Source organism: Heterocephalus glaber, unplaced genomic scaffold (assembly GCF_053883595.1).
Source record: "Heterocephalus glaber isolate CG9 unplaced genomic scaffold, H.glaber_assembly_v1.0 deba00001497, whole genome shotgun sequence".
NCBI classification, from domain to species: Eukaryota; Metazoa; Chordata; class Mammalia; order Rodentia; family Bathyergidae; genus Heterocephalus; species Heterocephalus glaber.
In genome coordinates this window covers 52,679,008-52,693,853 of record NW_028258320.1, presented here as the reverse complement: position 1 = coordinate 52,693,853, position 14,846 = coordinate 52,679,008, and the positions used below count along the sequence as shown (strand labels likewise).

The 14,846-nt window shown below is 45.8% G+C and overlaps 1 protein-coding gene across 34 annotated transcripts in view; it reads left to right on the top strand.

Annotated features, from left to right (window-relative positions):
* Positions 1-14,846, top strand: part of Jakmip3 (Janus kinase and microtubule interacting protein 3) — a 149,374-nt gene that overhangs the window by 80,379 nt on the left and 54,149 nt on the right. For all 34 annotated transcript variants that reach the window (XR_015440569.1, XR_015440566.1, XR_015440563.1 and 31 more), the window contains one exon: positions 1,702-2,199. Coding sequence is in view for 12 of the 34 variants with exons in the window: in XM_087185589.1 (XP_087041715.1) it covers positions 1,702-2,199 (498 nt within the window). In the remaining 22 variants the exon portion in view is untranslated. The remainder of the gene's footprint in view (positions 1-1,701; positions 2,200-14,846) is intronic.

The following is a 14,846-nucleotide window of genomic DNA, read 5'->3' as shown; positions in this document are numbered from 1 at the left end:
TGGGGGTGGGAGGTGAGGGAAGGTGGGAGCCCAGAATAATGGCTCCAGCAAGGGTACCACCCAAAGGAACTGAAGACCATGGAGATGGGCAGGTTAAGTATGAGAGGTCTCTAGGTGGCTGGTTTTCAGTGTCCTGGGAGGAAACAGGTAGCTCCCGAGGTGTGTCTGAGAAAGGTCCACACAGGTGCTACCTCTAGAAGGAGTCAGGAAGGCCATGCCAACCTTCTATAAAGGGCGGGGCAATCCTCGGAGCAAGCCAGGGCAGGGAGCTGACATCAATCCAGCCTCGAGAGACGGTCACCTGCCCTCAGAGGCAGGGCCATAGACAGCATTCCTGGGCCTGGCAGTGAGATGCTAGGGGCAGCTACACTCCTCCTGTGTCCTGCTGGGCCAGCTACTGGCTGAATCCAAGAAGGCCAGAGAGTGAGGGGCAGCTTCTGGGAATGATGCTGGCCTCAGATCTATCTTGGAGGAAAATAGGGCTTGGCTCTCACCATCACCAAGTAGGCTGGCCCTTGGTGATTTACGCACTTAATTCTTTTTTTTTCCTCATGCCGGGGATTGAACTCGGGACCTTGTGCTTGCAAGGCAGGCGGTGGAACCACTGAGCTAAATCCCTGGCCTCCCTTGGTGATTTAGAGAGGGGCCCAAACAGAGATATTATTTGGGGGATCAGTGGCATAGGGTAAACCTGGAGCCTCAGAAAGGAGCACAGGCGAAAGGGAAAATGCCAGGGTTCCCTCCAAAACGGAGAGGCCTGGAAGCTGGGGCAAGCAGTCCTTGAGAGAGTGGCAGCCAGGCAAGGCTGGAGCCTGTGAATCTCATGAAGGTCAGTGCCATGTTCCAGTGCTTCCAAGGGGACAAGAGACAACCATGGACCTGAAACCATGGAGCTGTGTGAGCTTACCTACCCAGCAGGACGGGGACCTACGAGGGGTGAAAGCAGTGAGAGCAACCTCCACTGGCTGCAGGGATGCTCTTCTGATTCTCTAGCTGCAGGGCAGATCCGAGCACATCTGGATTTTAGCCATTCTTTCATCCAGAGCACCTGAGGTCTGCAGAGTGTAGTAGTGTAACCACTTAGCTAGAGGTTTAAGCATGAGTGAAAGGGAAACATCCAGTCCACAGTCGTAGTATTTCCAAAATCTGGAGATTATACATCATCTAGAGAGACAGCTTGGCTGCTTAAGAAGTTTCCCCGTTTGCCAAGGGTGTCATAGAAGGTAAGGACAACATCCTCACTCTCTGCGTGTGGAAATGGGCTGGTGGGAGTAAGGAGAGCTGGTTTGAAGATCTCTACATACATGTCTATCCTGTCAGCGCTCTCACCCTGCTTCCCATAGGACTGTGTGTGTGAAGAAGCCCCCACTGGATTCCTGGGTCCGTGGTTTCACCTCCCTGCATGGCTGCTCTTAGATAGGCCCAGAGCAAACTTCTGTAAACTGAGCATATCCACGACCTAACTTTCGTGTTGCAGTCCCCACCTATGCATGCTGCAGAGTCTATGGTGCACAGCCACACTGTCTACCACATGGGTTTGATTTGGGGTTTTAATTGACATTTTAAGGCACATTCCAGAATGGATGATAGCTCCTAGGTTTGCAAAAAAGAAGTCCTCTAAATTTGTTTGAATGTATGCAGATGATTCAGTGGGTGCAGGCATTCAGGACTCTGGTGACCACAGCCTCTGTTTTCTTTCAGGTCAGCAGAGTGGAGCGGGAGAAGAGCCAAGAGCTGAGGCAGGTGCGTGAACACGAGCAGCGCAAGCACGCAGTCCTGGTCACCGAGCTCAAGACCAAGCTGCACGAGGAGAAGATGAAGGAGCTGCAGGCTGTGCGTGAGGCCCTGCTGCGGCAGCATGAAGCCGAGCTTCTGAGAGTCATCAAGATCAAGGACAATGAGAACCAGCGGCTGCAGGCACTGCTCAACACAGTGCGTGATGGCGCACCTGAAAAGGTCAAGACAGTGCTCCTGTGTGAAGCCAAGGAGGAGGCCAAGAAGGGGTTCGAGGTGGAGAAGGTCAAAATGCAGCAAGAGATCTCAGAGCTCAAGGGGGCCAAGAAGCAGGTGGAGGAGGCGCTGACACTGGTGATCCAGGCAGACAAGATCAAGGCTGCGGAGATCAGGAGCGTGTACCACCTGCACCAGGAGGAGATCATCTGCATCAAGAAGGAATGCGAGCGAGAGATCCGCAGGCTGGTACGTGGCACACGGCTGGGTGGGCAGTGCATTGTGGCTTTGGCCATGGTGTGACCTGTTTTCTCTACATACACCCCTCACACCCTCACTGTTGGTTCTGAGGACCTCAGGGACTTGAGACTATTAAGAACGCAAGAGCCAGGCCCCCACGAGGGCAAGCAGAACCTCCCATCCTGGTACCCCTCCGCTGGTACCAACTGTGCTGCCTACTTCCCATTGGGGCTAAAATAAGAAATCTATAAATGAGGGCTCTCCACTTCCCCTGGAAGGGGTTATGAAAGGCTTCCCCCTTTCACCATCAGGTTAGACTTAAAACTAAATAGAGCTTAGTATGTTGATGGCAGGAATCACATCATCTTAGCTAGTGAATTCTGAGTTGTTGGGTTCTTTGGATCCACAGAGCCAAGACCAGGCTGTCCCTAGTGCTGATAAGGTCTCAAGGCTAGAGACTGCCCTGATGTTTTCCTGATGTTGTGGGGGATTGATTGTGCCAGTTCCTCCTCCCTTGGAGAGTGCATTTTCTCGGTAATGTGCAGGAAGTGGAGCTTTACCTTGGTGACACAATGCCCTTCATCCTCATCCTGCACTTCAGCAGGACCCAGAGTCCCCAGGCACTGAGGCCATCTCCAAAAAGATGTAGTAATCTTTCCAGCTGGGGTGCCCAGGGCTGCGACATTCCTACATTCCTCCTACTTCCCTGGAACCCTGGTTTGCAGGGGTGGCATCCATGTGGCACCACCATTTGGAACTTCCCAGAAGGGTTGCAGTATCCTCTGGACATGGCTAGAAAGGGGAAACTGGAAGTTGTGAAGTAAATTAGGCTTTGCCATAGTGGACACACGGTGCCCCCAATTTCTGATGTGGAAGGCCCTTTGTCTTTTTTCAGGGTGTTCCCTGCTTCATTCTCCCTTCAAGACTCATCAGCCACTCCTGAGCCACATACTGGCATTGCCCTTAGCAATCCCAGGATCTGACCCACATGTAAGAATTAGGTAAATTCCCCACATGACACGCAGTGACATTGCCCCAGCTTATCTGTCCAGAGAAGAAAAAAAAAGCAGCTGTGAGACTATCCTGAGGACACTCACTGCCTAAATCCACACAACACTGATTTGTCTTGGTTGGATTTAGTGTTTAAAACGTAGGAGGTTGACTTTACTTCTTAACCACCAGCTCTGACAGAAAATACCTGCTCATGACAAGGCGATTCTGAGTTGGAAACTGAGTTGAACAAGAGTCAAATCAGATTCAGTGGTTGGTTTAATGTTAACCTTATGGGGAAATTTGATTTGGTTCTTGTCCAATTCAGTTTTGAAGAGAATCATGGAGAGAATAGAGTTCGTGAACCGAGATACCACTTATTTGCACCACTGTTACTCTATGAGTGTTGTGCACCAAGGGCCCACGCAACAACTCGTGATTATGATTTTATTACACTTCCTACACACTTACTCTCCCTAGAGGGATTTTTTTCCATTTGCTTGGTTTTCTAAGTTGAAAACATTGAGAATTTCATTTACCTTTTGGGGGGGACATCCTGGAGTACCGTGTCTTCTCTTGTGTCCACCCGAGCTGCTCTCCCTCCAACAAGCTACCCATGTCCAGACCCCTTCATCATCACCTGAAGACCTCTCTCCTCTTTCCAGGATCACACCCTCCCATGTCCTCCCCAATGCTGAATCCTATTTCTCAGTTTCTGGACAGGTTCTCTGGTAGCTTCCTGGAAAACAGAAAGGATGGAGGCCAATTTAAATTTATGAGACCTTGTGTGTGTGAACTGTCCTGATTCCAACTTTACAATTGATATTTTAAAAGGGTATGAAATTATAGGCTAGGAAAAATTTTCTATGAGGAATTTGAAGGGACTTCTGTCCTGTCTTCTAACTTCCCAGAGCCAGTGTTGAGAAGTTTGTTACCATTCTCCTTCTGGATCTTTTGTGTGCCCTGTTTCTCCACCCACAGCCCCAGAAGTTACAGGATCCTCTCCTTAAACCCAGGGCACCTCTGAAATTGTCTGGTGCTGTGTCCATGACAGGAGTGCTTGCTCACCTGCATCAGGCAGTCAGGACCTCATGATTAGAACATGTGTTTTTCAGCTGTGGAAAACCCACATCATTTTCTTCCTTCTCAGCCTTCTACAGTTGCTGTTAGAGTTGAATTCAAATTTTCTTACTTTTCTTTCCAACCTTGGCTTTTTTATCTGTTTTCTAGGAAAGGCCCTCAGCTGTCTCTTCTAAGTTTTTTGTTTAATTTTTTAAAAATTTCAGCCATTCTACATCTAATTGTCAGAAATGTTGGCTCTCTGGCACAAAAATATTTGGCACTACTCTCTTAACATAGATATAGCAATATTCTTATTTCTCTGAGGATAATAATTTTACTTGGCTATTTTTTTAAAGTTTTCTTCAGTTCCTTTCATTGTTTGTGTTACCTTAGAGTTCCTTTAGACTGTTGTGTTTCGTGTTGAGGAGTTTCCTCAGCCTTCCGACTACATCCCCGGTGGGAAAAGCTCACCAGAGGTTGGGGTGTATTCAGGGGCCTTGAACATAGGGATTTGCTTTAAGGTGAATTGTGAGAAATTCTACCATATTGTTGGGACCTTTTTTTTCTTAGCTTTTGTCTCTTTCCCCAAAGAAAAATTTGACTCAGTTCAATAAAGAAAGAAATTAAAAATATCACATTGGAAAGGAAGAATTAAAGCTGTCTTTTTTGTTACAGGTAACATGACCCTGTATATAAAACACTCCAAGAAATTCATCAAAAAGTACTAGAAATGTTAAATTAGTTCAGCAAAGTTTCAAGATATACAAAAATCAGTTGCATTTTAATATATATTGCATGTACAACATAGCAAAAAGCAATGGAAAATGAAATTTAAAAAAATTCTACACGTAATGGAATAAAATACTTAGGAATAAAAGTAACAAAAGAAATACAAGATTTGTACATTGAAAACCACAAAATATTGCTAAGAGAAACTAAAGGTGAGTTAATAGATATCCCATGTTCATTGTGAGGCTCACTGTTATTAAGATGGCAATTATCCCCAAATGAATATAAAGATCAAACACGGTGCTTTTTTGCAAGCACAGACAAACTGATTCTCAAATTTATATAAAAATGCAAGTATCTTGCCCCATTTTAAGGGATTTTTTGACATCCCTCTCCCTCACTCCTAAAACTGGGGATTGGACCCAGGCCTCTTGCATGCTGAGCAAGTGCTTTCTTTATCACTGAGCTACATCCCCAGGCCCTGTTTGTCCACCTCTGTTTGTGGTATCATTTTGTGATCTAAAGTTTTAAATTTGAAAGTAGTCTAATTTGTTGATATTTTTCTTTAGAACTGGAGCTTCTTTTGTCTTAAGAAATCCTTTTATCCTCAGGTCATTAATCTTTACCTTTTTAAAACTTTAAAGTTTTGTCTTTCATGCTGAGGTCTTTCCCCATCCGGGTCATGTGTGTGCATATGCACAGATCTGTGCGTGTGTGTGCATGTGTGTGTGTGTGTGCATGTGTCTGTGTGTTGTAAAGGCCCAGTTGGTTTTTTTTTCCATATGGCTGCAGAATTATCCTAGCAGCCCTTACTAAAAAGAGCTCCCACTCCAGCCCCCTAGTGGCACCTCTGACTTGTACTGATATTCTTAGATGAGTGGAGTTTCCAGTTTGTTCCATCATTGGCCTCTGCAATCCCACTCTGTATTAAGTGCTTTAGCTTTCTGAGATGGCTTGATCTCTGAAGTGGCCAGGTCTCCCAGTTTCCTCTTCTTCCTTAAGAGAACCCTGATTCTTGTTGACCTTGTAAACTTCCATACAAACTTTATGAGTCATCGCTTTACCAAATAAAAAACTTGGAATTTTTATTTGGATTTTAACCAAGTTGTTAAACTATAAATTTTAATTGGGGATATAATCATAATTATTATACAAACATACAACCAACACATGTCAAAGATTTCACTTAACTCGTTCATTAATGAAGAAACAGCTGTGACTTGCTAAGGATTTGACCCAATGAGATTTATGTTTCGTGCTTGAAAGCAATTGCTTACAGTGGTGTGAACAGGATCCATTTGTACATCTATGCACAGGAAATGTTTGCATTGCTAACAGTGTTCTGCACATTAACTATTTTCTCCATAAAGCTATAATATATCCAAATCAAAGACACCCCAAGGTGCACCCCTCGAATAGTCCTCAGAGGCTCTGGCATTCCAATAAAAGGATAACCAGGAATCTTCTTGTGCCTGTTTCAAATTCTTCCACAATTTTTGTCTATAGAATCAATAATCAGTTTTGAGAATCTTCTTTAGCCTTCATTTCAATCTTGAGACATAATGTCCTGTTAGCAAAAAATTAGTATGGCCCTTTTGAGACCAGTCTCCTTCCTTCCAACAGGTACAGTATGTTCCATCCCTCTGCGTTACTCTCTACTTCCACCAGATGTCGCTGTTGGAAATCATTCTTGCAATGCTGGAATGAGCTTTCTTCTGGCCCTTGACCAAGGCTGCCGCACAAGGTGTCAGGAGTTCACTCTCAGCCACTGTTCCTAGAGACCAACCATATATATATCCTGTCTTGCACAATTTAAATGAAATAATGAAAACTTCAAGGGAAGTTCTGGAAATAGTGTTCAGAAGACAGTGCTCCAAGAGCGTGGGCTACCATGACAGACCCATGAGCCCAGTCAGTGTCACCCATGAGTGAGCTAGGCTGGCCAGCTAGCCGAGGGCTGGGAAGAACCTTCCTGTGACCTGCCAGGGCTAGGTTAGGTTACTGTGCCGTCCCTGGGTCAGGGCCCAGCCAGCTCCCTGCATTCTCAGCTCTACTGGCTCTGTGCTAGGTCTCAGTGCCTAGGGTTAGGACCCTGACTCTTCTCTGAGCCAGGCTGCACCCTTAGACCTTTACCATATCCCTGGATCTAGGCTGTCTTTGAGCCATTTTCCCTGTACTTACTCTGCTTCAGCTCTGCTCCAGCCCTGCTCTGGGTAGCTTCCACCCCAGACTTCTCCAGAGATACCTCTAGGCTCCCCATTCCCGGAGAACTTCCCTCCCCTCCTCTCCCATGCTAGGGCGGTACACTGTACTCACCTCTCTGTAAGCCAGACCTTCAGACACACCTGCAGAGCTGCTCCAAGCCCTGCACCTCACATTCTTGTCTCACTTCAGACTCATCTGCACAGTGGGGTTTAGGGTGGTTTCCCCACATTCTCAATGGAGTTTTAAGGCCAGAAAGTTCTCACAAACTAGGGCCTGAATGAGAACATTTAAGATGTCCTGAGGAAAAGTCTTCACTGGGGCAATGCCACAGGGAGGAGAGGGTCCTCCACTGGGAGCCCTGGATCTGATTACTAGACTTATGAGGCATAGCAAGTTCCAACAAGGCCTTGTGCCAACCGAGTGGTGGGGATGTCTCGGGGGCTCCCCTATGGAGAGATCCTGGCTATGACATTGGAAAATATTTGATAATCTTCATTCCTTACAATGTCAGGCAAAGATTTTGCCATTTCTCTGCCTGCTGAGCCCTGGACTATTCTGTGTAGCCTCACAGGTCAGGAATTGATCTGTGCTCAAGGGAGTGATAGTCTGTGGGAGTCTTTCACTATCTGACATTGCCTCCTCACTTTTGGACCCCAAGCTAGTGTATGTGAACACAAGCCATGCCCCCACCTCCAGGAGGGTGACACACCAGTTAGTGGACAGGGCTCCAGCGGAGGGAGAAGACTGTGACCACATTCCTCCTGCCAGATAGTCCGGGATGGCTGGGTTATGAAGGGGGAGGAGTGAGGTCACAAGTAGATTCTGGGGCATTTGACTCCTCCAGACAGTAGACTGGCCTTAGAACTCCTCAAACATACTTTAATTTAAGGTTCTACCTCCATAACCCTGGCCAGAAAAGTTTTCCATCTTTATTGAGGTCTGTTGTGTTCACTCCTCAGTCCCCAGCACCTACAGCAGGTGGCGGGTGAATATTTGTTGAGTAGCATTCCACTTGGGCCCAGGCTACACCACACCTGATCATTAGAGCCAGCTGTTTTCGTCACTTTCTTATCACTGGGACAGAATACCTGACACCCACAACTTAAGAAAGAGAGGTTTGTTTTGGTTCATAGTTTCAATCCATCATTGGCTGGCTCCAAGGCAGAAATAGATGGCAGAGTAAAAGGTGCTCACCCCAGGAAGCAGAAAGAGAAGGGAGAAGCCAGGGACAATAATACACTCTTCCAGATCACACGCCCAGTGATCCACCTCCAACAAGGGCCACACCTCCTAACAGCAAATCAGCCGTAGCACTTCCATGATCCAATCACCTTTCAAACACATGAAGCTTTGGGGACCACTTTAATTTTTTTTTTTTTTTGAGACAAGGTTTCACTATGTAGTTCAAGCTGGCCTTGAATCACAGTGATCCTCTTCCCATAGCCTCCCAAGTACTGGGATTACCACTCCCAACTTTGGGGCCATTATAAAATTCTACCTCTGTCCCCCAAAAGACTCATGTCCATTTCATTATCCAAAATGCATATGGTCCATCTCTAAGAATCATCAGTTTTTTCAGCAGTGCTGAAAAGTTCAAGACCAAAATCTCCTCTGAGACTCAAAGCAAACTTCTAGCTATGAGGCCCAATTCTAAAAAAAGTTAATTGCATTCAATATACAATGGCACAGGGTAAACATTCCCATTCCAAAAGGAAAAATAAGGTTTAAGAAAGGAATAGGACCAAAATAAAATTGAAACCCAGGAGGGAAAAGATTAAATCCTATAGCTTCATGTTCAGCACCCATGGCAGGTTGTGGTGAGATGTGATCTCCAAAGGGCTTGGGGAATCTCACCCTTAGGCATTGCCAGTTGCCCCCCATATGGCCTCTCTCACTATCTGCAGCTTTACTCAATAGATGTTCCACAGTCCTGGCATCTCCAACTTCCTGGGCACTCTATTGCACTTTTGGCTTTCCTATCATGGCTTCATACACTGTCTTCTCAGGGGCACACTGTCTAGCCTCCAAGGCATTCTTCTGAAATCTGAATGGAAGCCTCCATGACCCTACAACTCTTGGCATTATATACATGCTTATAAAACAAGTACCACATGGATAATACCAGGGTTTGCCAGCTAGAGCAGTAGTCAGCCCCTTGGACCATGGCTACAGAGGCCTCTGAGTGCCTGGGTGGCTGATCACTGTGGAATGAATCCTAGGGAACCAATTCCCTAGGTGGCAGTTTTGTTTTGTTTTTTTAATTAATTTTATTAGTACATTTTAGGTATACAATTCATTTACATTTATCATTGGGTGTTTGTACCTGTACATGATATATCTTGGTTCTTATTTTTTTCCCCATTACCTGTGCACCCTTCACCCCCTCCGCCCTTACCTATTTACATAGATTTCATTTCCATTTTTTTCTTTTCTCATAGTTTTTCCTTTCCCTCTTTTCCTTTCCCCTTCCCCTCCTTTCACTCCTTTGTCTTTGGACCTTTTTTCCTATTTCAAATTATCAATTATTCATTTTAATCATTTTAACCCTTGTTTACATTATTAGTTTCTCACACTAGTGAAACTATTCGGTATTTACACGTGTGTCCTATTTATTTCACTTAAGAGTATGCCCTCAATATGCATCCATTTAGCTACAAATGACTCTAGTTTTTCATTCTTTATGGCAGAGTAGTACTCCATTTTATTTAAAAAACCACATTTTCTTTATCCAGTTTCCAGTTGAAGGGCACTTGGGCTGCTTCCAAGCTTTAGCTATTACAAACTGTGCTGCTATGAACATGGGTGCACATATATCACTGTGGTATGATTCTTTTAATTCTTTTGGGAAGATACCCAGCAGGGGAATAGCTAGGTCATATGGGACCTCTAGTCCTAGTTCTTTGAGGTATCTCCATACTGACTTCCATAGCGGTTGAGGTGGCAGTTTTAAAAAAGGAGATCAGAGGCTCTTTTCTCAAATGAAAGCTTTATGGTTTTGCACAGTTGAGCCTGTGAAGGGTGAGGGTCTTGCTGATTCCTGAGAGGCTTTCAAGCCATCTTTCCTGTTGTTCTAATGCAAAGCACTTGGCTTCTTTTTTTTTTTTGTACCAGGGATCAAACTCAGGATCTTGCACCTCCAAGGCAGGCAGCAGAACCACTGAGCTAAATCCCCAGCCCTTGGCTTATTTTTAATGCTAATATTTTAGCAATAATGCTATCCTTTGCCCCAACTTTGCAGGCACTTGCTTTATGGGAAAACAGAAAACTTTTCAAATAGCCTTTTTGCTCCTGTTTCTTACTATAAATCTAGCTGAAAGTAGTTATAAGTATCCATGCCACAGCCTAGTGCACTGCCTATAAGCTCAGTGTCCCACAAAATTTCAAAACTTGGGGAAAAATGAAGACAATTTTTCTGTCAGGGTATAAGACACATGGATGCCCTCTAGTCCAACTACCAGTGGAGTTCTTCCTAACTGGAACCTCCTGGGCCTGGCTTTTACTCCCTCCATTTCTATGAGGACTCTGGTTTTCTGAGCTCCAACCAGAATCTCCCATCAAGCTTGGGCGACAGCATTCTAGAGTTGCTCTAGCAGACATCTCCAAACTTTTCCATACTCCTCCTTTGAACCAGTTCGAAACACTTCTGAACCACATGGTCAGGTATATTCACAGCAACAACTCCACTTCTCTGATACCAAAATCTGTCTTAGTTACTTTCTTTTTCCTGGGACAAAATACCTGACACTCACAACTTAAGGAGAGGTTTATTTTGGCTCATGTTTTCAGTACATAGTCAGCCGGCTCTAAGGCATAAAAAGGATGGCAGCAGAGCATAGTGGAATAAAAGTGCTCAGCCTATGGCATCCAGGAAGGATAGAGAGAAGAGGCTAGGAATAGTAATATACCCTTCCAGGTCACACCCCCACTGAACACCTCCAGTCAGGCCCCACCTCCTAACAGTAAGTCAGCTATAGCAACCCATGATTCAATCACTTTCCAACATATGAAGCTTTGGGACAGGGTCATTGTAGAGCTAAACTATAACATCGTCAGAGTCTTGATTGTTCCTGATCCTAAGTATTACCTGGAGGAGTAACCTGGTAGGGCTCAAAGCCTCAGGGAGAAGCTGAGAGAAGAGGAGACAGGAGGGGAGCACGGTGAGGACATGGCCACTGTACACCCCCAGGCTGCACCTAGTAGCTTCTGGAGCCTCAACACACCTATGGGAGAAACCAAGATACCCGATGTTCAGTAACTTGACAATCCCACCCAGAAGATCACAGTGTAGGGGTCTGGCTGGTCAGATCTGCCTCTCCACTCCTGCACATATCAGAATAGCTCAGACAAGAGTATTGGGACACAACCTCCAGGTAGAACCTCCCTGGCAAAGCCTGGAAAACACCATTTTTAGCCCCCAGAAATTCTACCCCAATTTTACAGAGGTCCCTGGAGACGATTCCTCTTCTCTGTGCATCCTACATGGGTTCCCAGAAAAGATGCGTTGCTGGTGGTTTTCTTGGCCAACTTTTCATGAATATCAGAGTAAAATGAAAGGAGCAAGTACTTGACACCCAAAGGTGCTGGTTGGTTTGCTGTGATGTGTTCTGTAAGCTCAGGCAGGGATGACCGTGTCACATGCCCATCTTCCTGGAGCTTTTAGTCTGAAGCACACTGAGGAAGGGCTGTGCTGTACTACAGTCCCTGGCGACAGCCGCACATTTGTGCAGGGTTATTACTGAGTCTGAGAGAGCTTGGCTGTGCATGCACTTACTGCACACTTAATGCATTTTCTAAAATACAAGCTCAGGTTGTTATTAAAAATTCTATAAAACGGAACAATTACCAGCAAAATGCAATTTTCTCTTTCTCATAAAAATCTGTGATTTATAATATTATCCTCTCCTCTTCCATTGTCTAGGCAGCTAGTTAGTGTGGAATGCTAATATATAGCAGTAATTAAAACCTTATAAAAAGATGCTATAAAGATGAGACTGATTCCTCCCGAAGTGCTACTTTGGGAGGGTAGAAGGGTAGGCCCAGGGTGTAGCCCGTTCTTGCATTTCCACAACTTTTGTTTTACCAGAAGTTTTACCTCAGGTAAGTGTCCAGGAACGTGGAGGCCCTTCCTCTTCATTGGACCCATACAGAGTCCAACACAAATTCCTTGGCAAAAATGAGACTACCAGATGCAGCAGCAGCTTTCTCAGAGCCCCAAGGGTTCCTGTGCAATGCTTTAGATTTTGCCAAAGATCTCTGATTGAAAATCCAAGCCAGCCACAACTGGATAGTGCCAAGATCATGACTTATTTATTTGATCCCTGGGAGCAAATTTTTGCTGGTGCAGATGTGCCCCACCGTACAAAGTGAGACAGGGTCCCAAGGGTAAGACTCTTTCCCAGGAAGTATCTGTCTACAGGTGCCTGGCCCCCAATGTCCACTGAGCCAGCTGCTTGGGATACACTCGGAAAGAACTTATATCTCAACACCCAGGCATTACTCAAAGCCATTAAACCAGAATTTCCAGAGCCTGGGCATCAGGATTTGTTCCTCTACCCATTTAGTGAAAACATGGAAATAACATCTGTACAGTAAATGAAAAGCTTTCTGAATTTTGGCATCTATTCACCATATAGCCACCACCAAGATCAGACTTAGAACATCTGCAAACCCCTTCCTAGCCAAGACCTTTTCCTTCCCATTAATTGCTTTTGCTTGTCTTTACCACCATAGGATCTTCATCATAAAGCGTGTTCTGCATGGCTCTGTCACAGTGTGTTGAAGTGTCCTTCTCTGAAGTGTCCTTGGGTGGTCATGTGTTCTTAGTCCTCCTGATATCTGTAGGGCAGAGGAAATGTGTTGGATCACATGGTAAATTCTCAGCCCACTAGAAGATTCTGCCAGCTTTCCAAAGGGGGTGAATCAACACTCTCCTCTGCCTTCAGATAGGGTCCCGTTTTACTCCACATCCTTGCCAGTATCAGTATTGCCATTTGTTCAAATAACAAAAAAGAAATCTCACCACTTGCACATTGGCCACTTGCACATTGTCTTTTGTAAAGCATCTGTTCGCATCTGTGCCCACTTTTGAACTGGAGTATGTGTGTGTTCCTGAGTGATTTTATCAATTCTCTCTCTGTTCTTGCCACAAAGTCTCTGTCAGATGTACGCAGTACACCTGTCTTCCCTCATTCTGTGGCTAACCCAAGCATTTTCTCAGTGACACCTTTTGATGAGCAAGAGTTTTTAATTTTAAGGAAATCCAATTTGTCGCTTCCTTCTATGTGCTATTTATGACCTGTTTAAAAGACCTTTGTCTACCTCAATGAAGATATTTCTGTGTTGACTTCCAGATGATTTTTTTAAACATTTAATTCTATCATCCACCTAAAATTAGCTTTTATGAATGGTATGAGGCTAACAGGAATCCTCCTCCTCTCAACACTTCACGAAGCCCCTCCAGGACCCTTCCTCCAGGAAAATGAGTACCCCTAGAAAACACACTACATCCTTCCTCATCTCCCACATATCTACTGGAAACCAGCCACCTCCTCTGGCATGTGAGATACACTGGTGTTCAGGTTACCTGTGGACAGAGCTTATAGGCAGGAGAGCCCCCTGACATGCAGATCCTTCTGGAAGAAGATAGGTGGAGGTGGAGTGAGCTACCTCTGTCATAGGGGAGGGCCTGTTACTTGGGTCGGGAGGCCTTTGCAGATTAGGACACCTGTCCTTCTCTAAGGACACATGCTATGGGGTAATAATAGACACTCTGCCAGTACCTTAGGCAGAGATCCTGTATGTAATACCGAAGTACAGCCAGCACAGGTGGGAGCAGCCACAAATGAAAGTAACCACACCAGGGTGATGCATCCTGTGAGAGAAGTGTCCTTGATGGGCATTGTGTATCTGGGACATCAGCACTGCAGGATGGTGACTGGATCATGTCAGAATGCTTCACCATCAGTAGGAGTACCTGTAAAGTGCTGTCACCAGGCTACACCTTGTGCAGGGGGTGGGCTAGGAGTCTGCCTGTTGACTGATGCAGAGTTGTCCAGGACCACCTGCTTTGCAGCACTGGGCCAAGCATGCATGCTGTGTGCTTGGAAGGGCAGAGATGAGTCAAGGTGCAGAGGGCCATCTTCTTTCCTGACTGAACAAGGACCATTCTCCCAGCCTCCTACACACCCCTTCCCTGGCAACCCAGCATCACAAAGGACCTCCCTCTGGTTTCCAGACAGCCTCTGTAACTGGGAGTGAGGGGCAGTATGGGGAACTGGGTTGGCAGAGGGAGCTCATGAGGCAACCTGCAGGCTCCTGTAAGTATTGTGAATCGTATTCTTATTCCAGGGGAATAAGATCTGATCTCTTTGTAAAAGCTGACTCTTTGGGTGAAGGGGACACAGTGGGCTGGTACAGGAGAGGACATAGGGAGATCGTTTAGAAGCCACTGCAGCCATCCCGGTGAGACTGGTGACAGGATAACTGACTCATCCTGGTTTACCAGGACCCCCCAGTTTCAGCTTTGGAAGTCCATGTCCCAGGAAGTCCCCAGTTCTGGGCTTGCTTGGAGGCTGGGCACCTTGATGTCGGCAGGGGGATGGCTGGGGTGTGGGACAGGCACAACGTGGTCCTCTGGACTCTCCAGCCCCATGGAGGGAAAGGGTCAGCTG